The 27,909-nt window shown below is 42.0% G+C and overlaps 1 protein-coding gene across 4 annotated transcripts in view; it reads right to left on the bottom strand.

Annotated features, from left to right (window-relative positions):
• Positions 1–27,909, bottom strand: part of DEPTOR (DEP domain containing MTOR interacting protein) — a 146,433-nt gene that overhangs the window by 12,736 nt on the left and 105,788 nt on the right. Inside the window, exon 8 of one of the 4 annotated variants that reach the window (XM_033419898.2) lies at positions 4,085–5,161. The exons of 2 other annotated variants lie outside the window; for them this stretch is intronic. In XM_033419898.2, the coding sequence (XP_033275789.1) occupies positions 4,997–5,161 (165 nt within the window). In that variant the 3' untranslated portion in view covers positions 4,085–4,996. Of the gene's footprint in view, positions 1–4,084; positions 5,162–27,909 lie in introns of those variants that run through there. One more of the 4 variants, XM_033419896.2, reaches the window with a different exon arrangement.

The following is a 27,909-nucleotide window of genomic DNA, read 5'->3' as shown; positions in this document are numbered from 1 at the left end:
GCATCTATGGTACACTATGTTCTGAAAGTCAACACACAAGCAACAACAGGAAGCACACGGCCTGGGGGAAAATTATTTCTCTACTATATTAAAAAGCACAAACACACAGAACATGTGATGACCTCTGAATAGACCTACCTTAGATACCTATTACCTCCTATCTGGGGTGGGGGACTTAGGTGCCACCCAGAGGGGGTAATGAGAATTCGAGTGAGGCTGTGATGCTTTTCTTCTGCTTATAATTATCTTTCTCAGATTTGTTTTCAAAGATTTGAATGCAATTCCCTCATGTCCCCAGTTCACTGAAAAGAGCTGTCATGAGCTCCTATAGCTGCTCTGAACTCGTCTCCTACAAAAAGGAGGGTACCTTCACTTCAGAAAGAAGAGATGTAGAGGACATTATCCTTAATGAAAGGGAAGAACCAAGCCTTCATAAGTCATGGGTAAGTGATGTCTCTGAGCATCCGGGCAGTGAAGAAAAGGCCTAAAATTAGGTCCAATAAGAGTTAACAAGAAGAGGGAGTCAGGACTCATTCGTTTCAGGGTGTGATCACATTGGGATAAACACCTAGGCTGAACTCCAGGCTTCTTCCTGATAAGGAGCCAGAGCGACTAAATAATCTTGCCTCTAATTCCTCTCCCTGAGCCAGTGCTGGCAGATGTACACTAACCCTCTGAACAGATTGAGCGCCTGTGGGATGATGCAATTGCACATGAGTTCTTGTATGGCTGGAGTTCCATCACAACCATTTGATTGTTTCAACCAAAGTGGGAGTGAGATTGAGGAGAAACACTACACCTATGATTACCTAAGTGTCTTCTCACTGCCATGGAGATCTGTATTCACTAAGTCACTTGCATCCCTGAAATGGCTGCATTCATGTGAAAGCTACTCTAGCTTTTCTCTATTTTTTTTTTTTTCTTTCTGATCTTGAAGGAGAAAGAAGGATTGGAAGGTAAGGCTGCTTCAGGCTTTCCCTGAAAATAATAAAACATTTAGCAAGACAGAGACCGAGGCAGATAAAATTTCGGAGACAGAAAGAGTCATAAGGAGAAAAAAGATAGACCCAGACAGATACAGAAAATAATCAGGAAGGGCTGAGTCCCGGTGAGTAGGAGACAGAAGCTTGTCCAATCAAATGATACAGAAAGCAGAACCAAGATATTAAGGGCAAGTTAATACTTACATCCTTAATCAAGTAGAACCCTCAGATGTATTCTAGAGATCACCCTAATCGAGCTCCCACTAAAAGTAGAACTCTCCTCTACAAATCCCTGCCGGGCAACCAACCTATCTTACTTGAATGCTACATATGATAGGAAATGCACTAATTAATGAGGAAGCTTATTTTGAGCCAGTTACATGTTTGAAGTTTCAGCTACACATTCAGTCAACATTATTTAAACCATTTTCACTGTTCAGTGCCTAAGTGAAAAGTGTATCCAAATATAAAACAGTGGCTCTCAAACTGTAGTGCAAATATAAGTCACCTTTGAGGGCTTGTTGAAAATGTGAATTCTCAGATCTTACCCAAGACCTACCAAATATGACTTTTCAGGGGGTGGGTCCCAAGAATCTGCACTTTCATTAAGCATATCAGGCGATTCTGCTACAGCACAATGTTGAAAAACCAATGCTATAAAGTATCCACCAGAATTTTTTGTACCAAAAGTTAGTTTATGTGCTCATCCCATTCCTGTTAGTATTGTGATAATACATTCTATGGTTTGAGAATTAACCACCTCAAATACAAGAAGGGGGCTGACATTTCAGATTTTATTATAATTATTACTTGCCTGAAGTCTATTTCATTTTTACAGCCGAATTTTGCTATCTTCTAGACTTTAAAATTAATAATAACAATGTATAAAATGCTTACGTTTAGAACTATCATCAGAGATAATATCCAAATTGCTCAAAATGCAATACCCCAAATAACCAAACCTGCTGCCATGTTACCACACATGTTTTTAAAGCCATGTGTGAGCCACCAATGTCAACTGTTAATGTGGCAAACACAGCCCACAACCAGACCTGGTGAGAATGAAGCTTGAGGCTTTTTGACAGCCAAAGTATCCAAAGTAAAGGTGGGTGAACCAGATTAACAAAAGTCGTGAGTAGATTAAGAAACATTTGAAAGCTGCTGAAGTTTAGAAAGAAAAAAGGTATATTTTGATTGTTCCTATTTCTTTAAACCTTGCTCCAAATCATACTCCATGGCTTTCATAATCTGACATAATAGGCTGTGAAAGCAACAGCATAAATATTTAAATAGAGACTTATCTTTTTATGGATGATTTTAAATTTCTTTTCTTTGTCATCCACCCTGGGAAATCCTAGCCATTTGATCCATATACCTGGACCACTTCTCAGGTTACAACTTGCCAGTCAGCATAGGCAGTGCTCTAATTGCTAACGGGACCATCTAATATTTTTCCAAAGTTCTTTACATGTGTAATCTCATTTAAAATTCCCAACATACCCTATGAGGCAGGTATGATGATTATTGTTATTATTATTTACATATCACAATTGAGGGTACAGAGAAATAAAGTAACTGGCCCAAGTTCACAAAGCTAGTAAGCGGTGGAGCCCAGATTTTGACTCCAAACTTGTATACTTAAGCCCTAGGCTACCTTGCCTCCTAAGTAATAGATAATCAGCTCCCCTAAAATTGGCACTGACACCACATGGATAAACACCTCAGTAGGGTATCTAAGCACCTCTCACACACAATGAAGTTTCTTAAGAACACTGCATTTGATTTTTCCTTCTATGATGCTTGAAAAATGGAATAATGCTCACTTCATCATCATCATTATCAGGGAAGAAAACGATGGAGAAGAGTAAGGGGGCATTTTTTACTTTTAAGAATAACTCAGGCTCTGGGCTTCCCTGGTGGTGCAGTGGTTGAGAGTCCGCCTGCCAGTGCAGGGTACACGGGTTTGATCCCTGGTCCAGGAGGATCCCACGTGCCACGGAGCAACTGAGCCCATACACCACAGCTGCTGAGCTTGCGCTCTGGAGCCCGCGAGCCATGGCTGCGGAGACCGCGTGTCACAACTCCTGATGCCCAAGCGCCTAGAGCCCGTGCTCTGCAACAAGAGAGGCCGCTGTTATGAGAAGCCCGTGCACTGCAACGAAGAGTAGCCCCTGCTTGTTGCAACTGGAGAAAGCCCGCGCACAGCAACGAAGACCCAACGCAGCCAAAAATTAAATAAATAAAAGTTAAAAAAAGAATAACTCAAGCTAATCTTTACATCTCAGTCTAGACCTGGCAGGTCTTATTATCCTCAACCAAAGTTTAAAAACCATGTTTCTTTATAACTCTTCTGCTAGAGTGAGGTGAATGTTAATGATTCCTGAATGAAGATTTTAAAGGTTCCAGGAGGAAGGACACAACACAAATAGAGGTTTGTATAATTACCCTTGGTAACAATGCTGCATATAATTCAGCCAGCAAACTCCCCCAAGGCACACCATTTGTCATGGTGATTACATCACCTAATCTGTGCCTTTAACTGGCATTACCAATTCCACTCACATTCCCTTTTTGTTGTTGCAATCTTTGCTTCACAATAGAAACAGGACAGCAGAAGATTCAATATACCATCTGTCTTCTGTAGGTGGGTGAGAAAGCTGGTATCAGGTGATCAACACAGAATGGGTGTTGCCAAGTTCAATGTGAGGCACCCTTCACTTGTCTGTAAAGCTTGGCTTATTCACAGCAAAAACAGACTTCCTAAAAAGTGTATCTCCAGGGATACACTCATTCTCTCCTTCCTTCCTGCCTCCCCAGTGAGGATCTCCCCAAGGGTAAATTAAGCATAGAGCAATGGAGAAAGCACTGGATTAGGAGTCAGGAGAGAAATCCTAGTCTCAGCTCTGCACCCAAACAGCTGAATCATTCTGAACATGCTGTTTCACTTCTCCAAGCATTAGTTTGTCATCTGATCAACTGGGCTGCAAAAAACTGTATATTTATTAGAGACTTTAAAGCACCTTTCAGCTCTAAAATTCAATGAGAAAAAAATAACTTCTATTAGTTAGTGATTGAACAACACTTACTATTAATAACTGGTTATTTAGGTGCCAAGAACTAGGTCAGGAGTTTGCTTACATTACATTTGCAAAGGAGACATTATTTTTAGATATGTAAACTACAGTTCAGAAGAGTACAAATGAAGAAGTGTAAGATGAATCTCTCTCAGGCACTTAAGTGTTTTTGATATGTAAATAACAACAACAAAGGTCTAAAAGACATATTATAAAGCTACGGCCTATTATTATAGTCTATAAGATGGTGGTAGTATTAGTATTAGTATAGGTATATAGACCAATGCAACAGAATCAAAAGTCCAGAAATTGGACCCCTACACGTGGGCTTATGATAAAGTCAGCATTGAAGAAAAGGACATTTTATAATGTACAAGGTTCAATCCACCAGGAAGATACAAAAATTATAAACATATATACGTAACAAGTATATATATCAAGCACAAACACGAAATGTATATGCCGGACAAAAAAAGCCCCCAAATACATGAAGCCAAATGCACCGAATTCAAAGGATAGACAATTCAATAAGAGTTGGAGACTATTCTGCTCCACTTTCAATAGAGGATAGAACAATTACTCTAGTTACATGTAACATATACGCATAACTTATGACCTAGCAATTCCACTCCTAGATATGTACCCAATATGATGACTGCAATATGATAAATTTATATAAATTTCAGAAGTAGACAACTAATCCATGGTCTTAGAATTCCTAGGTAGTAGTTGCACTAGTAATTTACTCTGTAATATAGTTTGAGATGTGCATGAATAATTTGTACATTTTTTATATAGTGCAATAAAAATTTGTTAACTCTCATTTTTATAATTTACTAGTTATGTGACTTTAGCCAAGTTCCAAATTCTCTGAGTTATACTTTACTCATCTGTAAGATGGGGATCGTGTTTATTATGAGGATCAAATCTGATTAAGTACTAAGCCCAGCGTTTAATACCAGTGAATGTTAAATAAATATTTGTTTTTCTCTTCTGTCCCTCTTCCTGCGCAATCTCTCCCTCCAAAAGAGCCCAATGGATGCAGATTTTTGAAAGGGAGACAAACCATTGCATGGGTCCACATCCAGGAAGCCAGTTTGGGTTCTGGTTTGGGAAATGGAAATAGATGTCAAGTTGCAGTTATTCATTCAGATAAGAAATTTTAAATAAACATACTTATTTTAAATGGATAAATTTAAATGGAGGATAAATTAGGAGGTTGGGATTAACATATACACACTACCATGTATAAAATAGATACCAAAACAGACCTACTGTATAGCACAAGGAACTCTACTCAATAGTTTGTAATAACCTATAAGGGAAGAGAATTGCTGCGCTGTATTCCTGAAACTAACATGCTATTGTAAATCAACTATACTTCAATAAAAAAATTAAAAAACTTTTTTTTGTTTTTTTCGCTATGTGGCATGCAGGATGAGGGATCTTAGTTCCCTAACCAGGGATCGAACCCATGCCCCCTGCAGTGGAAGCACAGTCTTAACCACTGGACCGCCACAGAAATCCCAAAAGAACATTTTTTTAAAATGAAAAATTTTTAAAAATCCCATAAAAATAAAAAAACAATACAGGGTGATAAGAGAGAATTTTTCCCAATCCAAGAGAACCCCATAAGGATAGAGCATCCAGGAGCCCCAGTAAATAATCAGCATAATCTTAAACAGAGCAGTGGGATTCAGTTAAAGAATCTCTGCTCCTGTCCCTAAGATATTCACTTTAACAAAGTTGCTTCAGAACTGAAGTAGTTGTAGAGTGTAGCTAGACTCATGGATGGTCCTTGAACAAAATATTAGACAGAGACATAAGCTGAGTCAAGATTTGTTAGTTACATCTATGGAATGAGTTTCTTTCCTCCATAGAATGCTTTATGTTTACCCACACAGTCAGATTCAGCAAGGGATACCACTTAGGAGTTCTGGACATTCCTGGAGTAAATAAGTTGTGTGTGTGTGCTTATTGCATAACAGCCCTGACAGCAGAACACTGTTCTTGGGGAAAAAAAGAAAAAGAAAGAAAATTTGCAGCTGTATGTTCAGTTCCATAAATCTCTCCACCAAATATGCAACTGGCTAGAGAGTGACTGGTGTGGGAGGAGGCAGAGATGCAGTTCTTGGATAAACACAGGATTTGCTCTCCAGAGAATGACCGTCTTCCTCTAAACTTTATGCATTTTAAGCATGCTATGTGGCTATGTGGTATCCCCAAAGAACAGACTGCACAATTAGCCTTGAAGGAAAGCCAACTGTGTGTAAGAATGACTTTCTTTCACAACAAAACAGCAGCAACAACAAAAAGCAACTCTAAAGAATTTTTGTTGCAAATTGAGAAATCAAAGTGCCTGCTGGTTTCAAACAGAATCTGCTCGCTCCCAGCCCAAGTCGACCAAAGGTCTGTTTCAGATCCAGGCTCAGCCTTGGTCCACTTTGCTCAGTCGGGGGTGGTGGTGGTGTCAGGTCAGTCATGGGGAGGGGGGACTGTGGTGTACTTAAAGGAGGGGGCGATAGGAGGGACTCAGGTTCAGTCCAGAGAACTTGGATTCCCAAAGTTAGGATGAACGTTTGCCTTCCTGGCGATTCTCTCTAGGGACGTGTGTTAGACTGAATAGAGGATTTGCAGCCTACCCTGGTGGTTCTGTCACCTTCCTACAAGCAGTTCATGATTGCACTGGGACTGCGTCCAAGGTCTGCTTGTGCTAAGGACAGACAGCATGCCCTTGATCTGGTGCTTTCCCGAGGTTCTAAGAAGTGGTCAGGCACCGAAGAGAAGCAGCACAGACACATTATAACCACAGATTCCTTGGACTTCCTTTACTACTGAAGGAATCTGTTACCTGGGAGCCTTTATACCACAGGGGATATGCAAATTATCACTCCTACCCATTCCCCCCCCCCCCCCCCACAGACTTGGCTGCTCCTTGTGGATACAGGAAGTTCCTTAGAATTTGCCCGTATTTGCAGACTGGGGCTTCCAACAGCAGGAGACATGCTCTGACCACATGTATTAAACTCCCACAGGAGTGACGGCCAAAAGGAAAAAGGCTCCAGAAGGTCAGACTTCCTCCCTGACCCCAAATTCTTTCCTTCACAAGAAACTTTCACTCAATTTGTAGTTTGCCCTTAGAATGTTTATTATTAGCCATTTGACACCCAGAAATTATTATGCTTTTTTTCTGGATTATACTAAAATGTAATATTAATATACCCAAGATTTTCTCTCTTTTTTTAAAATTAATTAATTAATTTTTGGCTTAGTCGGGTCTTAGCTGCGGCACGTGGGATCTTTCATTGCAGTGCGCGGGCTTCTCTCTAGCTGTGGCGCGTGGGCTCTGGAGCTCGCAAGCTCAGAAGTTGTAGTGTGTGGGCTCTCTAGTTGTGGTGCAGAGGCTTAGTTGCGCCGTGGCATGTGGGATCTTAGTTCCCCAACCAGGGATCTAACCCGCGTCCCCTACATTGGAAGGCAGATTCTTAACCACTGGACCACCAGGGAAGTCCCTCCAAGATTTTCAAAGATAGATTACTTAACGAGATACAGAACACATTAAGGTTATTCATCAGACGAAAAGTTGCATTATAACTGTTTTCACAAATGCAACGCATTTTTTTATAAATATTTTAATCATAAGAGGAGACTTGTTGTGTGTTGATTACACTTTCTAGCTTTAGAAAAGTGAGCCGAAGTCTCGTTTCCTTTATTTTACCTCCAAGGTGGTGCTGCTCTGATCTAAGAACAAAATGTGTGTGTGTGTGTGTGTGTGTGTGTGTGTGTGTGTGTGTGTGTGTGTATGTGTGTAAGTACTTTGCAGAGATACATAGGCCTCCATCTACTTGGTAGTGTTTTGGTGGGAAAAGTAAAAGGGTCTGAGCATGGAGCAACCTCCTTTGGGGCATGATATCTGGACCAAAAACCTTAGACATCCTTTGCGAAGGCTAATGGGAACTGAGTACCCCCAAGGTGGGTAGCCAAGCCTGTGGTTTCTGCTGTAGAACCCCTTCCTTATTCTATCAGTACCTGGTGCTATATTCAGGACCAAGCAATCTGTGGGCCAAGAAATGGACCTGCCAACCAGGCTCCTCAGGACTGTCTCAGTTTAAGAACTTGTGCTGAAGGATCAAAAAAGTTCCACACTGACTTGGCTAAAGGATGGAAGAATAAAGCCGCCTTTTTTTGTTTGTTTGTTTTTTAATTTATTTAGGCTGTGCCAGGTCTTAGTTGTAGCACGCGGGATCTTCATCATGCCATGCGGATTCTTAGTTGCGGCATGCATGTGGGATCTAATTCCCTGACCAGGGATCAAACCCGGGCCCCTTGCATTGGGAGCGTAGAGTCTTACCCACTGGACCACCAGGAAAGCCTGTGGAGGAGTGAAGCCTTCTATCTCTCAACTCCCACAGTCTAGCAATAAACGGAGGGCACGGCCCAGCGTGTCATATTCTGGATCATGTCAACTTCAGAAGCCGCTCACACCAGTCCCAGAGAACGTGTGGAGTTGAAGACCGGGGTTCCCTCCAGTATCTCCATTCCTAGAGAAACACCTAACCCCTGGCAGAGTTGATTACGTATTTCGCCAAGATTAGCCAGATGGAGAAACTCAGGACCAGAAAAGTAAAATAATGTGAACAGATTTGAAGAGCACCACGATATAATGGAAAGATCAAGGACCCTGGAGCCAGACAGACCTGGGCTAATCTGGCTTTTGGTTCTGTCATTTAGTTATAAAACCAGAGGCTCTGATTCAAACTCTGTCAGCCTCAACTGTAAAATATAGCTACTCTCCAGCTCATAGGGCTGTGACAAAGACGAGAGGAGATGATACATATTAAACGACTAGTAGAGCACCCAGCCTGGTGCCCAACAAAAACTGGCTCCTTCTTTCCGCCACCCCTACAGAACATACCAGACATTGCTACATTAAGCAGTCTACCCTCCAGGTCAGCTCTCATGCCTGTGAATGTTTACTTCTAATGCTAATCCACTGCATTCTTAGCCAAGACCAAACTCTTTTTGCTAAGCCTGTATGCAGGAAAGTGATTATAGGCTAACCCTGAGAAGCTGACTTCCAATCTGGGCATTCAAAAATGCTTCCAGGAACACTTTCCAGATGGCCGTATTCAGCCTGGTCATATTTCTTCTGTCTTTTACAAAGCAGCGAAAATAAGCCAGGTTGTGTATACAACTCTAGTCTGCCAGAACCAGTTCTTTTTAGAAGTTTGGAGAGAAAAGACCAAACTGAAGACTCCTATCTTAAACATTTCATCCTTTTTGGGTCCCTGCCTCAAGGAACCAGAGGGAACAAGACAGAGATAGTTTCTGCTTACAGAGACAACAGTGAAAGCTATCTCATCCTAGACGTATGTAACACAATTCCATATGCAGTAGCGTGTACAAGGTACCGTACCCAAGGGAAGATCTACCCCTTTTTCAGGGCATCCTCACTCTCCTTTACTGGCTGGATCTCATATTCGTTCTCCCCATCCCTTCCTCATACTTGTACCGAGGACATTTTGTGGGTCAGTTAGTAGGAAGGACGCGAATATAAATAAGAGGGTAGAGCTCTGTGGTGTCAACTTGGCCAAACGAGAACTACATTTCCCAGATTCCCTTCCCAGGGCAGTTTCAGAGTGGAGTTGGCCACAGAAGAAATTAGCATAATATCTGGAAGGTGGAAGTGAGAGCAAACATTCCTCAAGGCTGCCATGGTTAAATGCAGTGAGAGGCCAACATGCAGATGCCATAGAGTTCCAGCCTGTCCTTGTCCTGTGCTGCTCCAGACCCAGTTCTCCTCCCCACTGACAGCCCTGCCGAACAAGCGTGGCTTCAAGCCCCCCACCAGCCAATGAGCTCATAGCTTTCCAGAGATTTCTTCACCAGCTTCCCTGATAATCCCATTCCAGAACCTTCAGGAAAGAACGTGGAAGTCACCCAACCAGGAGTAAAGATTTGGAACCCATAAACAACTGAGGGGTTTGCTGAGTGTCCAGGGAATATGAAATGAGTAGTAGAAAAAAGAAGTTATTAATGCACATGCAGAGATGTTAAGGGATTACAACTTGCTACCAGTTGCCCTTGAGGTGAGAGGTAAATGCAGAAGGGCTGGTAGTTTCCAGCTTGTCCTGGCTCCCCCCAGCTCTGTATCTATCTCTTCCTCCCAACTGCCAGCCCTGCCAACAAGAAGGACTCTCACACCCACCACCAGATCCTCTAAAAGAAGTGTAAAAAACGAACTAGTCACCCAGGCTTGAGACAGAGGACGAAAGAGCCAGAACTTGAGTTATAGTGATGGAAATCTAAGGGAGGCATAAAAATGGAAATTGCATAGACAGTGCTGAAAGAGTTGAGGATGGAGTCTGAGGATTAACAGGAGAAGCAAGTTGGGTTTTTTTTAACATCTTTATTGGAGTATAATTGCTTAACAAATGGTGTGTTAGTTTCTGCTGTATAACAAAGTGAATCAGCTATACATATACATATATTCCCCATACCTCCTCCCTCTTGCATCTCCCTCCCACCCTCCCTATCCCACCCCTCTAGGTGGTCACAAGGCACTGAGCTGAGGGGGAAGCAAGTTTAAGGCAAAGATGAGCAGGGACTTGGACACACAGCCGTGCTGATGAGACATGCTGGCACTGGTGTCCGGGGTGACATGGAATGTGGCCTGGAGCTCTGAGATAGTTTGAGGTGAAAAGTCCACGTTGGGAGTCTATGACATTGAGGTGATGGGGGAAGCAGTCGGGGATGGACATGGAATCCTTACTGCAAAATGGAACACCTATCTCTTCCCTCTTGGAACATATACATATGTATAACTGATTCACTTTGTTATAAAGCAGAAACTAACACACCATTGTAAAGCAATTATACCCCAATAAAGATGTTAAAAAAAAATGGAACACCTAATTATAGACAAACATGTAATTTTTTTTCCAGCTATTTCTCTCTGTATATATCCTATTTCCACAAGATCAGAAGCTCTTAGAGAGGATGACTTTGGACTCTCCACAGCATCGGAGATGCATAAGTCGTGCCGCACATGTGGACCCACAGCACTGGATTCCAGTTTACACAGACATGATACCCTGCGGTCCTCCGCCTCCGCTGACCTAGCCAAGGTGGGAGACAGTCATGCCACCTCTGGGCCTACAAAGAAATGCTCTGTGCCTTTTCTTGATTATTCTGGCTCTGGGGAGTGGAACCTGATCTCATCAACCCCAGCTGTGGGTACATGCAGGCGGCTGCCCCGTGCAGAACACAGTGTAGTTAGGGCACTGTGGTCCTACTGTGGTAAAACAGCTGGTCACGCATGGCCCCGGACAGAGGCAGCTTTCTCCTCCAAGACGCAGAGGGGCTCTGGGGGCCCTCCTTAAGCAGACGGCTGCCCTTCCCCGCCCCCGGCAAGAGAGCCCCATTTAAAAGCCTGCTCTGGGAACTTTTCATTACTCAGCGCAAACGGTAGCCAGATCTGGGTGGCTACAGGTCTAGTATGAAGCAAAGGGGCAGGGGAAGTAAACATTTGCTCTTCAGCAGAGAAACATCCATGTTTTAAACTGAAATACCCAAAGCACATTTGAATTAATAAGAAATTAATCTCCTTAAACCAGCCTTAAACTTGCCTTGGGACAGTATGCAGTGTATTTTCCTTCTCTTTTAAAAAGCTTCTGTTGTTCAAAGAGAACAGGACACAGTGGAACCTTCCCAGACTACAAGACCACAGCTGTTCACTGGCAGCCTCATCATCCAATGTGGCTGAAAATCCATCCCCAAACCCCATCCCTCTGTACGGGACACGCGACAAGAGCTATGTCTTATGCTGGCTGCTAGGGGAAGCCGGGTTTCTTGAATGCCACGTGGCACAGCTGCAGTGATTCAAAGCAGCTGAGATGAGCTCAGGAGCAAGACGGGCTCGAGCACTGTGTTACTGGGCTTTGGGGGCTGCTGCATTGCATATTTTGCTCCATGAGAATACTGACATCAACTGGAGCTCAGCTATTTCTAAGCATGCTTGTAACTGATAGCACTGCAAGGAAACACCTCAATGCCCAAAGCACACCATGCAAATGCCTTTGCAATATCTTTCAAAGACAAGCCATGGAACAACACCTTCTGTTTGAATCTGAGGCATGAAAACCAGCACAGCCTCTCATCCAACAACCAGAAGGGATGATGCAGCACTGAACCCATCTTTTTAAGAGGTCGGGGGGGCTTCCCTGGCGGTCCAGTGGTTAAGAATCTGCACTTCCACAGGTTCAATCCATGGTCGGGGAACTAGGATCCTGCAAGCCTCGTGGTGTGGCCAAAAAAAAATAATAATAATCACTTTGGACTTCCCTGGTGGCGCAGTGGTTAAGAATCTGCCTGCCAATGCAGGGGACACGGGTTTGAGCTCCAGTCCGGGAAGATCCCACATGGTGTGGAGCAACTAAGCCCTTGTGCCACAACTACTGAGCCTGAACTCTAGAGCCTGCCAGCCACAACTACTGAACCCATGTGCCACAACTGCTGAAGCCCGCATGCTCTAGAGCCCGCGTGCCGCAACTACTGAAGCCCATGCGCCCTAGGGCCCGCATGCTGCAACTACTGAGCTGCGTGCTGCAACTACTGAAGCCCATGCGCCTAGAGTCCGTGCTCCACAACAAAAGAAGCCACCGCAATGAGAAGCCCATGCACTGCAACAAAGAGTAGCCCCTGCTCGCTGCAACTAGAGAAAGGCTGTGCACAGCAACGAAGACCCAGTGCAGCCAAAAATAAATTAAAAAAATTTTTTAAATGTTCAAAAAAATAAAAATAAAAAAATAAGGGGTCTGGGATGGTATTCCTTACTGTTGGCTGCTGCACATTTAAATCACCTGGGAGTTTCTGAAAAGTACTGATGTCTGAGCCTCACCCCAGACCAACTGAGTCCCTACCTCTGGGTATTTTGTAGGAGTTTCCCAGGTGATTCTGAGGGATAGTGAAGGTTGAGAAACACTGGTCTGGGCATTCGTTCAAGGACCTTCATGTTCTTGCTTATGCTTATTTTAAACAAGAGGATTAGACGACAGCCCAGTACCCCCAAAATGTAATTCACGGCATGAGAAGAGCTGGAACTCACTCTTCACTTGGCCCTGAACAACTTACTTGGGTCTTTGATTTTCTTACATGTAAAATGGAGTTAATAGTACTTATTCAGCTCTGTATCAGGAAGTTGTGAGAAATGTAATATTCTCTGACACATGTTTTACCAAAGCAAGGCATCTTCATTATTACTATTAAAAACAGTTGAACATAATATAAACTCAAACCAGCCCATATCATATTAATCACTGAAATGAATATGATGGTAGGGGTGGGGTAGAGAAGGGATGGAAATAATATAAACTGGGTGTCCCCTGGGCCAGGCATTAAAGCTGATATATTACACACATACAATTTCACAGCACGGTCAGGAGTGCTCAGACCCCAGTTCTGCTTATCTGCCTTAACCCTGAATAAGTCATTTCACTTCTGTGGGACTTACCTTTTTTACCTGTAAAATGAGATTAGACTGGGAGATTTTTATCCTGGGGTCCAAAGATAAGTTTTAGATGATCCACAAACAGCATTAAACTGTGTGCAAATGTGGTTCTCTCTCTCTCTCTCTCTCTCTCTCTCTCTCTCTCACACACACACACACACACACACACACACACACCCTTTTTTCCTAGGAAGAGTGCCCATAGCTGTCACTGGATTCTCAAAGAGGCACATGACCCCTAAATAATGGGGTCATAATTATGACCTAAATAATGTGAAGAACCAGTGGAATCTTTTTAACTCTAAGTTTCTGATTACTGGTAGTGGAAATAACACTACTATTGGTGTTGGAAATTCAACAGACATTTTTATATGGGTGAATTTCAAACACATTTATAAATCTACCCAATGAAAAATCCTGGATAACAGCCAAGAATAAAATCTAGCCAAGAACCATTAAACATTGTCAATGGCTTCTTTCACCTCCCAGAAGTCAAACTAGTTTGAAAGTGATATCAAAGGACGGGCAAAATCTATACTGGCCTAGAGAGGTCCTGTGGGGATCAGGGCATCCTAGGTCCCTGGCAATCTGGAGGTCTTCTGTAGATGCTGCGCTCTGGTTGCACAGCAGGACTGGTAGAAAGAGTATGTATGTGCATGGGGGCTGAAGGATAAATGAAGCAGAAAATGAAGTCTTAGGGCAAAGGGGGACAAGTCTAAAGATAGGACTAAGCCAGAATGAGAACTTGAACCAGTGTCAGACAAAACACAGAATGAAGAAAAACCCTAAGTGGAACTAAAGCCCTAAGTGGAACAAGGTATCTGACAATGCTTAGTACGGATGTTGCTTGAGGCTCTCTATGACCACATCGTCAGGATCTATGCTTGGTATCCCGAGACACTAAGAGTCATGCTTTCAGGCTTCCGACCAACAGAAAATATTCATTCAGGAGCCCAGCTTAAATGCTGAGTATCATATTACAGCTAATGATACACAGATTCGGGCTGCTCAAATCCTGGGATACAGAAAGCTCAGAGATAAGGACATACTCTTTCTAGTTTTCAAAGCTCAATCCTTTACTTTTAAACATTTTATTGATCTGAATTTCTTACCTCACAAGAATGCCACCTATCAGTGTCATGTTCTTGGAGGACATAGCTATACAAGGGCCAACACAGAGCAGACCCAAATGCAATATTATCCTTCTGTCCACAGGATCATCTAAATCCCTATGAGATATTAAGGGCATTTTTGGCTTATATCTTCTCTTGATATAATCAGTTCCACACATTTACAATAATGGTTCCAAAGCACAGAATCTAGAGCCAGGCATATCTGAATTCATATACGTCTTAACCTTAGGCAAAGTTCTTAACGCTTCTGCACCTCATTTTTTTCCATCTGTAAAATGGAGACAACACCTATGTCCAGAATTGTTATTATCAATGATCAGAGATAATGCACCTAGCACAGTGCCCAGCATGTAATATCGCTCAACAAATGTTGCTTTAATTGGTCTTAGAACTGTTTTCACTAGTTCTCCATTAAATCTACTGAAAGGATCGGACATGTGCCCCAAAATGTTACATGGAAAAACTACCTTTTTATACAACTATATTCAATGCCATCTGCCTCCTTATCTTAAATAATATATTGTCTGGACGTCCATGGACATGCTCAAATTCTTTTAAAAAACAAAAATGGGTACCAACTTTGTACAAGGCAAGATGCTAGCGATTTTCACATGAACTATATGCTTGCTGTTGGTCTGCAGTATATTTTATACTTGTCTGTCTCTCTTAGAATATAATGATAGAGCTTTGGGGATCAACTTCCAATTATTTAAGACGAATAAATGGAATCAATTGAGATTTTTAAAAATAGTGAGCACCTATTGTCATGTGGTGTGGTAGGTGCTAGAATGAAATTCCACTGGCTATCTGCTACTCTAACAAGCCATTTTACTCTAGTAAAGCAGAGATAGCGCCTAGACTTGAGTCTCCACTGTCTCTACTCACCAAAGTCAATTTATTGACTCAACAAACATTCATTGAGCACGTAGTTAAAAAAGAAAAAGATTTAGAGGGACTTCCCTGGTGGTGCAGTGGTTAAGACTCTGGGCTCCCAATGCAGGGGGCCTGGTCAGGGAACTAGATCCCATATGCATGCCACAACTAAGAGTTCACATGCCATAACTAAGGAGCCAGCAAGCCGCAACTAAGGAGCACATGTGCCGTAACTAAAGAGCAGGCAAGCTGCAACTAAGGAGCCCGCCTACCACAACTAAGACCTGGCACAACCAAATAAATAAATATTTTTTAAAAAAGGAAAAAGGATTAGATACTATCCCTGCCCTCATAGAGCCTATGTCTTAGAGAGGTTCAAAGAAAATAAATACATATCTATGAAGAAAATAGACATGAAGGTATAAAGGAGAGAAGTGAGTGGCTCTGGTAGATACTGTTAGTTTGATTCGACTCACCTCATCCCATCCACTCTTTCTCTTGCCCTGTGAAAGTTGGAAAATAAAATATTCAAATTCCCAGCCCCTTTGAAGTGACCACACAACACAATTCCAGCCAATGAAATGTGGTCAGAAATGCTATGAAGACTTCCCATCCTAACTAAAAAGGAGATGTGTAAGGTGCAAATGCCTCCTGGAGAGAAAGCAATCACTGGTTTGAGGAACTAAAAGGTGGTAATGGAGGCGAGCAAAGAGGAAGGAGGCAAGGAGAGAAGATTTGAAAGACAGGTAGAGGTCAGATCATGTGGAGCTGTGAGTCCAAGGTAACGCTTTTAGATTTTACCCGAATTACAAAGTGAAACCGACTAAGGCTCTCAAGCAGGGGAATGGCAGACCTGATTGTTTTCAGTTGCTAGGTGGGGAATGGATTCTAAGGCTACGAGGGAAGGGATATGGGAACATATGTATATGTATAACTGATTCACTTTGTTATAAAGCAGAAAGTAACACACCATTGTAAACCAATTATACTCCAATAAAGATGTAAAAAAAAAAAAAAAAGAGTAGATGTAAGGAGCCCAGTTAGAGCCACAGTAGTCCTGGTGAGAGAGGACAGTGGTTTGGATTTAGGAAAATAAAGAAAAACAGGTGCATTTGGGATACATTTTGGAAGCATCTTGAATTGGAGGGAAAAGAAAAAAGCAAGCATGACTTCTAGGTCTCTGGCCCCAGCAACTGGGTGGATGGTAATGATATTTACTGAGACAGAAGAGACTGGAGGAGCAACAGGAATGTGCAAAACAAAGCATTCAGTCAACTCAACATCCATAATTCCCGTTCCAGTGACCTGACCTCTGCCAAACTAACGTTTTCTCATCTCGCTCTCCATCATTTCACTTTCTCTCATAGGCTCTCCTCTGAGAATTGTAAGTTGTAACTGTAATACCAACAATATCTGACTTTATCTGGCAGAAAAAGAAATGATGGGTGAAATTAAGAGACTCTGAAGCTAAAGGCAAAATGGCAGACTCAGCATATGACTCTGTAGTCTTCAGCGTGGAGTTCTCAAAATGAACGAAATACGCACACTTACAAAAATGTGTACCTGAGACCCCAAGTCTTGCACCCAGTAATGTTCCTGTCAAACACACATATTACTGTTTATAATTAACTACTTGAGTGAATAATTAATATCTGCTTCACCACTCGACCTGAAGCTCCACAAGGGCAGCAGCCTCACTTGCTCTGCCCACCAGCCGACCCCACAGGGCACCATATGCAGTAGGCACTCAATAAGTATTAGTTGAAGGATGTTGGTACAGCTCTTTCTGGTCAATGACAGAAACTCTTAGTTGTCCTCCAAGATCCATTGTCCCCACTCTCTTTACTAATAGAACCTCCTTTTTTTCCCTGGACACGGTCGCTATATTAGTTTCCTAGGGCTACCATGACAAATACCAAAAACAGGGTGGATTAAAACAACAGAAATCCATTGTCTCATCGTTCTGGAGGCTAGGAGTATGAAATTAAGGTGTCAGCGGGCCATGCTCTTTCTGATGGCTCTAGTCGCGAATCCTTCCCTGTACCTTCTAGCGTCTGATGTTGGCTGGCAATCCTTGGCATTCCTTGGTAGATGCATCTCTCCAGTCACGTGGCCATCTTCTCCATGTATGCCTTCACATTACCTTTATTCTGTGTGGATCTGTCTCTATGTCCAAATACACCCATTTTGTAAATGTACCAGTCATATTGGATTAAGTCCTAATGACCTCATCTTCACTTGATTACCTCTGTTAAGACCCTATTTCCAGATAAGGTCACATTCTCAGGTACTGGGGGTTAGGACTTCAATATATCTTTTTGGGACCAGTATACAACTGAACCCATAAGAGTCACCCAGAATAAACTTAACATTTCCCAGATTCCCTTGCAGCTAAGTGTGGCCACGTGTGGTTACGTTCTAGTCAATGGAATATAAACAGAAGTAGTGTGTGCAACTTTCAGGAAGTAAACCTAATGGCTAGAGTTACAGCAGCCATCCTAGACCATGAAGTGGCCTTGCGAATGGAAGCCGAGCAAAGTGAAAACACACAAAGTGGGAAATCAGAGACCTCGGAGACATATCTCAGTCTTGAATTGACTTTTTTTCAGCTTTTACATGGCAAAGAAATACTAGTCTAGGGACTTCCCTGGTGGCACAGTGGTTAAGAATCTGCCTGCCAATGAAGGAGACATGGGTTCGAGCCCTGGTCCGGGAAGATCCCACATGCCACGGAGCAACTAAGCGCATGTGCCACAACTACTGAGCCCGTGCCCCTAGAGCCCATGCTCTGCAACAAGAGAAGCCACCACAATAAGTCCGTGCACTGCATGGAAGAGTAGCCACCACTCGCTGCAACTGGAGAAAGCCCGTGCACAGCAACGAGGACCCAATGCAGCCAAAAATAAAGAAATAAATAAATTAAAAAAAAAAGAGAAATACTAGTCTTACCCACTGTTCATGAAGATTTCACTTCGTTCATAAAGGAAGCTAATTGTAACTGATATATAGCCTTAAACTGTGGAATCTTCTGTAAGTCACATACAAGTGGAGACAGTAAAGACACTACTATATTTATCTTTACTTCCCATTGATACTTGGATTGTTTATGGATAAATCCAGGAGTACAGCTTTGGAAAGAGATGTCCTGCCTGGGTTGGGACAGCTTTGAATTTCTTCCAGATACAGTCAGTCTTGGGGAGGTCCCTGACTTTACACCTGGAGACAGTCTTGGGGTAACTGGTTTTGTGGAGTCCTTCAGAGGGTTGACAGGATTTGGCCTCTCACTAATTATTTAGTTGTGACCCAGAAAAATAAAGTTACCACCTAATCTATTAAGACCCGGGAGGTCCCAGGGCTGTCCATTTCTCAGTACTTGCCCTTCTTCCTGTCTCCAGGGATCCAGCACAAAGAAAGCCAGTATTAGATCCCATAGCAGATCTACTTAGGAACAGCTCAGGATTATACCAAGATATTTCTAACACTTCCCGTGTCTTTGCTTTGTAAAAGGTTCCTTTTTCTACAGTTCTGATTAAAAGTGTTTAGTTTCACCTCAGTGTTAAAAAGCTTAGCAAGACGTGAAAACAAACCCACTGATATGTGTATAGCAGTCAGTAGGGCTGAAATTTGATGTAATGCCAATAATCACTTATTTTCAGATGCACCTTTTAACAACTCTGAAATCGGGTCACATCTTACGATCAATGCACCTTATATTTGATGAAATACGTTAGCTGATGCTCACTAAATGGTACTATGTGACAGGCCAGGGGCTTGATACTTCATACACATTTCCTTATCTATCCTCACAGTCATGCCATGAAGCAATTAACACTGCCATTTTAAGATGAGAAACAGAGATTTAGCATTTCTAAGAAAGTGATAGAATTGTAATGGCATGCGGCAATATGGCAGAAACATATGATTACATAGATTCTGCTTCCCATGATATCCCATTTTGGCTACTGTTTTGTGACTCTGCGTTATGTGTTTGTAAACATAAATTTATTTAAGCAAGACTCAGCCAGAAGACCATCACAAAGATTCTAACAAGCAATATAATACATGACACCTACAAATGCTTACTGTTTATTATGAGCCAGATACTGTGCTAGGACACATTTCATTTAATTGTAACTATTATAAGTGCCATTATAAAGGTGAAGAATTTAAGGGGGGAGGGCAAATAGGGGTAGGGGATTAAGAGGTACAAACTATTATGTATAAAATACATAAGCTATAAGAATCTATTGTATAACATAGGGAATATAGCCAATTTTATAATAACTATAAATGGAGAATAACCTTTAAAAATTGTTAATCACTATGTTGTACACCTGAAACTTAAATAATATTGTCCATCAACGATACATCAATTTAAAAAAAGAAGGTGAGGGCTTCCCTGGTGGCGCAGTGGTTGGGAGTCCGCCTGCCGATGCAGGGGACACAAGTTCGTGCCCCGGTCTGGGAAGATCCCACATGCCGCGGAGCGGCTGGGCCCGTGAGCCATGGCCGCTGAGCCTGCGCGTCCGGAGCCTGTGCTCTGCAATGGGAGAGGCCGCAACAGTGAGAAGCCCGCATACTGAAAAAAAAAGAAGGTGAGGAATTTGAGGCCTAGAGTTTAAGTACTTATCCTGGGTCCTATGGAAGTGGTGAAGTTGGGCCTCAAACATCTGGTGTCTGACACCCAAGCCTGGGCTCTTTATGACATGACCTGGTGCCAACCACAAACGAGAAACTTAAGCCCTCGGTGAATGTGGGATGGGCCACAAGTAAAGGGAATGTGATGTGTCAGATGAAAGGAAGAAGAATGGCCAGGAGAAGTCAGACATGACTTCTGGAAATTTTCTGGGAGATTTTATTAAAATTAATTTTTATTGGAGTATAGTTGCTTTACAATGTTGCGTTAGTTTCTTGCTGCACAGGAAGGTGAATCAGTCATACGTATACATACATCCACTCTTTCTTTGATTTCCTTCCCATTTAGATCACCACAGAGCAATGAGTAGAGTTCCTTGTGCTATACAGTAGGTTCTCATTAGTTATCTATTTTATACATAGTGGTGTATATATGTCAGTTTCTGGGAGATTTCTGAAAGTGCTAGTGGATGAAATCCGTCAGAAAGGACCTTGCAGCCTCAGTATGCAGCAGAGTGTGGCTTTCTAGATGAGCTTAGGAGCAGAAACATGGGGGAAGTGGGAGGACTGGGCAGAATTCTCAGGTCACGAGACAAATGGCAACTTGAAGTGGAAAGGCTGGCACTCAGGGAATTTGAGAAGGATTTCCAGGATTGAAGAAATACTCAGACTTATTCCACAAGCTAGGAACACCTCTTCGAGATGTATTCCTTGCAGTCACGCTGCGGCGAATGAAGGGCAACCCGCCTCCCTCACCAGCCCTGTAAGGAGGACTCCACATATGTCCTCATTTACCAGATGAGAAAAAACCCCAGAGAAAAGAAATACTGTGCCAAACATCACAGAGCCATGAGGAGGGGAGCCAGGATTCTGTCTGACTCTAAGTCTAAACTAATTTCTGGTGACAGAACTCATAACAGTGGTTGCCTCCGGTGGGAGGGGACTGACTGGAAAGAGGCAGGAGGGAACTTTCTGGAATACGGGAAATGTTCTATGTGCTGATTGGTAGTTACACAGGTGCATACATTTGACAAAACCTATCAAACGATATACCTAAAAGCTGTGTTGGGAATTCCCTGGTGGTCCAGCGGTGAGGGCGCAGGTTTGATCCCTGGTCAGGGAAATAAGATCCCGCAAGCTGCGCGGTGCAGCCACAATAAATAAATGAACGAATAAATAAATTTTAAAAAGCTGTGTATTCTGTCATACGAAAATTATGATTCAATTCAGAACACAATTTTATAAATCTCTTAAGCTTTCCTCCCCTAACTTGTGCATTTTCATTGGGGGTGACCTAGGTCGTTTTTTTCCTACCTCTTAGCAGATGAAAAAACAATCTTCCTCTTTTTATGTATAAAACATATACATACATATACGCACATACATATAAACAGGTATATAGTTATCTGTGGTGTCCACATTTCATGGGGGAGAGATGAGTAAGGGAAAAAAAATGTCTTGAAAAGGCTCCTTAAGGGAAAGATAATAAAAAATAGGTTGAGAAACACTGCTCAAACTCACTGCTACCCCCTCCTTCCAAAATTTTCTTTACACTGCAGTCAAGTCTTAGCTGTCATTCTTTTCTTCCAAGGAACTATGTTCCATTCTGGGTTTCTTCTATATGGAATAAACCCTGTGTGTGTGTGTGTGTGTGTGTGTGTGAATTATGTGATGAATGTCTCTCTCCCTCTTTAGACCTTAAATCCCATGAAGGCCTAACATGATGTCTGGCTCATGGTAGGTGGTCAAGAAATACTAAGTGAACAAAGAACTGTGCAGAGTTGCCCTGTCTTCTCCAGGGCTGCCAGCGCTTGACATGAGGGATGGTTCTCCGCCAAGGAAGGGCATGGAGCAGAAAAGAGGTCTGAGCTAAGGCCCTGAGAAGTGGCCTCTGGTGCTGGCAGGGCCCCCCACAGAGAGACTGGTCATCTCTCTCCGCCCACCATGCCCAATGATGAGCAAAGGAACACTGACCCTTCCACTTCCTGTTGACTGAGAAACTGACAACTCCGCTAGAATAAGACGTAGCACAGTGCATCAGACAACCCTTTTTTTTTTTTTTTTTTGCGGTACTCGGGCCTCTCACTGTTGTGGCCTCTCCCGTTGCGGAGCACAGGCTCCGGACGCGCAGGCTCAGCGGCCATGGCTCACGGGCCTAGCTGCTCCGTGGCATGTGGGATCTTCCCAGACCAGGGCACGAACCCGTGTCCCCTGCATCGGCAGGCGGACTCTCAACCACCGCACCACCAGGGAAGCCCCCCAGACAACCCTTTTTATCCCAACATATGACTTTTCTGAACTCAACTGGAAAGGAACTACTTTTAAAATATCACAGTAAGCCATTTTTTTCATATGTGTTGATTATCATCCCACCATTTGCTACTTCAGTGCCCAAACTGTCCTGGCTAAATTAATTAGGGACGTGGGATGGTTTGCCCAACCTGGCCTCTTTTGGTTCAGGAGGAAAATTCCATGGAATATACAGGTTTGTGGACATGGGGAGGAAAGATCAAAAAGCAGGATTTTGACATTTTTCTTCTAAAAGAGAAACAGGGATTTTTGAGAGGAGAAAAAAAGAACACAATGGCCACTAATTCCTTACTCTGACTCAGATGGTTTTGTCTCCATATAAACATACAAAGAAACAAACAAACAGGGCAAAAAGGCCTCATACGTCCACATCCATCAATTCATCACAGCAGGAAACAAGAAAAGAAGCCAGGAGTCTTGAAATCCCTCTGAGAGTTGGCATAGGGTTGCGTGAACTTGAATACCATTTCTCACAGGATTTAATTATTCTCACCAGAAAAAAATAAACTTTCCAGAAAAGAGCAAGGATATCTTTTGTTTCTTATTTGTAAATACGGCTCAAATTCCTTCACAGTCTGAAGGCTGAATGGTTTGCTCTGGTAAGTGTTTGATTAAACTAACAGAAGTGGATTTTTTGTTACATCTTTCACTTGGATGACCCTGCAAGATCTAGCCCTGACCTAGGTGAGGGGCTGGTGCTAAGAATAAACATCATGTATTTGATCTTCTTCAAGCCAAGGCAGGTGAACATGTGACCACCGCAACAATTCGTCTTGAATTGAATACAAATTCTCCACTCAAGAGACATGAAAAGTCATGCATCCATGAGCAGTTCACAAAGGGTTTAAGGTTTTATTGGACTATATCATCTATGGGGCTCTGCCTCCTGGGTTTGTATTTTTTGAAGTAATGCAATAGGAAGCATTATGAGGACTTTGGGGTGGAGAGACCAGGTTCTAACCAAGCTCTAACATTTACAAGCTGGGTGACCTTGGGAAAAGGATTAACTGGGTCTCAGTTTCCTCATTTGCAAGGAAGGGAGAACACGACCCACCCCCACTTCAAAAGGTATAAGAACAATAAAAGAGATAATGTGTGTGAAATGCATGGGAACACAATGCAGGTGTTCAATGAGTGAATTCCTTAGCCTTTCTATAGAAGCACTGATTCACTGGATCATTCAACAAATTTGCTTCCAGTGCTTACTAAATGCCGGGAATTGTGCTGAGTACTGGGAATATAGTAGTTAAGACAGACAAGGTCCGTACATTTATGGAGCTACTGGAGACAGATAAATAATAAATGTTAAGTACTATTATCTGATTCTGATAAATGTTATGTCTTGAAAAAATAAGACAGGGTAATATGATAAAGAGTAACTGGAGGGAGATAGGGTATTTAAGAAAGTCTTCCCTGAAAAATTGACATTGAATCTGAGACTGGAATGACAACAATGGAACCAGTCATTCAGCCTGAGGCCAATGGGGTTGCAAGCAAAACAGGGTTAAAGATAATGTTCTAATCAAAAAGGCCCAGATCATGTACTTTGAGGGCCATAGAAGGCGTCTGGAATTTATTTTCATTGTCATGGGAAGCCAATAAGGTTTTAACAATCAGAGTCAAGTAATCAGATTTACTTGAGGGGCAGACTTAGGCACACTCATGATGTATCTGTGAAATGTAAAAATTCTGCCCTGACTAGAGTGAAAGATAGCTACTAGAGGATCAGGGAAAATGAAGTTATGATAGAGAATGTGACCCAGAAATGGGTTTAGACTTGATGTGATAAAATCAGAAAAGAGGATGTCATTAAAGGTTGCGACATGAAGCCAAGTTTAAGTGATATTCACTAGACTGTAGCCAGTAGACTATTCTGGGGAAGGAACTTTATGCCTTTTCAAAGTAGACAAAAAGAGGTAAGAAATAGAAGTATTCCTCCTGGAAATATTTCTTCCTTCAGGATTTTAGTATTTACCTGCTGATAGGAAGTGCTCATGTACAGAAAGGGGCTAGCATGGTGCAAGGTCAGGCATACAGAAGACACTCAATAAATTATTGTTTTTTTCTCTTCTTTCCTCCTTTCCCCATTGTGTTGAAATGAACCAGAAGTTACTGGTATGGAATTGCTAAAGGATGAGTGAAGGGTGGCCAGAGGGAAAATGTACAGAACAACCTCTTTCAGATGAAAATGCATTGCATGGGTTGACTCAACTTTGATGGGTCCTGTATTTCATGTTCCATTCTAGAGTTGCAATGCCAAGGAAAGGTCTTCTAAGCCAGAGGTTTACAGATTTCATTTTTTAGGTAAAAGAACCTTCAAAATAAAAATAACTCCAAATTAAAAAATGGTGGATCAAGTGAGAATTCCAATGATACTACTGCTGTTGTTCTCTAGGCCGTAAGGGGGTGGAGAGGAATATGAAATAATATAGAAACTTACCAGCAAAGGTGTAATTAATTGTTCTTTTTTTATGTTCATCTCGATTGAGACAAAACTGAAAAGTAAGATTATAGTTTGGGGCCTCTGGTAACATCTGTTCCCTTTTTGGTCTCTGGGGACAAATACGCTATTACTGCATGAGGAGGAGAAGGTAATTGGAAGGGAAGAAGGGAAATGGACTAGAGTAAAAATAAAATTTTCAAACCAGCTGGAGATGATGCAAAAGTCTTTTGACCAAAACACTTAAAACTCAATTCAGTTTACAACTGAAGTCAAGGTGGAACCTTCCCTGGCCTACATCTCAGCAATCCCCTCTAGCAACTTAGCTGCCTGACCCACCTCCAGCAGCCTGGGTCAGCGACGAAGAGGTTGTGAGTACGAAGAGTTCTGGGAATTGGGGCTAGATCACAGACTTCTCCATCCCATCCAGAAAAGGAGTTAGGTGGATCTTATCACTCTCCCTAAGGACACATTTTCTCTGGAGTTCTTCCAGAACTTCTAGAGAAGGAAATTTTAATACAGGTGTGACAGTCTCCCCTCGTCATGGGGGAAGGGCTCCCTTTAAACCAGGCAAAGAGCTCTTCTCTGGGTCTGGAAAGGTCGAGAAGTGTTAAGAGGAGAATATGAAACTCAGTCTCTTCACTCTGGGGCCTGACCTGTCCACACACTGGTGGCCCACTTCTTAAAATTTTCCAAGCCTCATTAAACGGTAAAATAAAAGCGAGAAATGGGACAAGCCTCTTAGATAGCCTCACCCACCAGAGGCAGACAGCAGAAGCAGAAGAACTACAATCCTGCAGCCTATGGAAGGAAAACCACATTCACAGATAGAGAGACAAAAAGAAAAGGCAGAGGATTTTGCAGCAGATGAAGGAACAAGATAACCCCCCAGAAAAACAACTAAATGAAGTGGAGATAGGCAACCTTCCAGAAAAAGAATTCAGAATAATGATAGTGAAGATGATCAAGGACCTTGTTAAAAGAATGGAGGAAAAGATCAAGAAGATGCAAGAAATGCTTAACAAAGACCTAGAAGAATTAAAGGACAAACAAACAGAGATGAACAATACAATAACTGAAATGAAAAATACACTAGAAGGAATCAATAGCAGAATAACTGAGGCAGAAGAACGGATAAGTGACCTAGGAGACAGAATGGTGGAATTCACTGTTGTGGAACAGAATAAAGAAAAAAGAATGAAAAGAAATGAAGACAGCCCAAGAGACCTCTGGGACAAAATTAAACGCACCAACATTCACATTATAGGGGTCCCAGAAGGAGAAGAGAGAGAGAAAGGACCCGAGAAAATATTTGAAGAGATTAGAGTCGAAAACTTCCCTAACGTGGGAAAAGAAACAGCCACCCAAGTCCAGGAAGCACAGAGAATCCCACACAGGATAAACCCAAGGAGAAACATGCCAAGACGCATAGTAATCAATTTGAAAAAAATTAAAGACAAAGAAAAATTATTGAAAGCAACAAGGGAAAAATGAAAAATAACATACAAGGGAACTCCCATAAGGTTAACAGCTGATTTCTCAGCACAAACTCTACAAGCCGGAAGGGAGTGGCACGATATATTTAAAGTGATGAAAGGGAAAAGCCTACAACCAAGATTACTCTATCCGGCAAGGATCTCAATCAGATGCAATGGAAAAATCAAAAGCTTTACAGACAAGCAAAAGCTAAGAGAATTCAGCACCACCAAACCAGCTCTACAACAAATGCTAAAGGAACTTCTCTAAGTGGGAAACACAAGAGAAGAAAAGGACCTACAAATACAAACACATTAACAATTAAAAAAATGGTAATAGGAACATACATATCAATAATTACCCTAAACGTGAATGTATTAGATGCCCCAACCAAAAGACACAGGCTAGCTGAATGGATACAAAAAGAAGACCCATATATATGCTGTCTACAAGAGACCCACTTCAGACCTAGGGACACATACAGACTGAAAGTGAGGGGATGGAAAAAGATATTCCATGCAAATGGAAATCAAAAGAAAGCTGCAGTAACAATACTCTTATCAGACAAAATAGACTTTAAAATAAAGAATGTTGCAAGAGACAAGGAAGGACACTACATAATGATCAAGGGATCAATCCAAGAAGAAGATATAAGAATTATAAATATATATGCACCCAACATAGGAGCACCTCAATACATAAGGCAACTGCTAACAGCTATAAAAGAGGAAATCGACAGTAACACAGTAAGAGTGGGGGACTTTAACACCTCACTTACACCAATGGACAGATCATCCAGACAGAAAATTAATAAGGAAACACAAGCCTTAAATGACACAATAGACCAGATAGATTTAATTGATATTTATAGGACATTCCATCCAAAAACAGCAGATTAAACTTTCTTCTCAAGTGCACATGGGACATTCTCCAGGATAGATCACATCTTGGGTCACAAATCAAGCCTCGGTAAATTTAAGAAAATTGAAATCATATCAAGCATCTTTTCTGACCACCACACTATGAGATTAGAAATCAATTACAGGGAAAAAAATGTAAAAAACACAAACACATGGGGGCTAAAGAATACGTTACTAAATAACCAAGAGATCGCTGAAGAAATCAAAAAATACCTAGAGACAAATGACAACGAAAACATGATGATCCAAAACCTATGGGATGCAGCAAAAGCAGTTCTAAGAGCAAAGTTTACAGCAATACAAACCTACCTCAAGAAACAAGAAAAATCTCAAATAAACAATCTAACCTTACACCTAAAGGAACTAGAAAAAGAAGAACAAAGAAAACCCAAAGTTAGTAGAAGAAAAGAAATCATAAAGATCAGAGCAGAAATAAATGAGATAGCAACAAAGAAAACAATAGCAAAGATCAATAAAACTAAAAGCTGCTTCTTTGAGACAAAAAATAAAATTGATAAACCTTTAGCCAGACTCATCAAGAAAAAGAGGGAGAGGAC

The sequence above is a fragment of the Orcinus orca genome, chromosome 17 (genome assembly GCF_937001465.1).
Source record: "Orcinus orca chromosome 17, mOrcOrc1.1, whole genome shotgun sequence".
Taxonomy (NCBI): domain Eukaryota; kingdom Metazoa; phylum Chordata; class Mammalia; order Artiodactyla; family Delphinidae; genus Orcinus; species Orcinus orca.
This window is presented reverse-complemented; position numbering and strand designations above follow the sequence as displayed.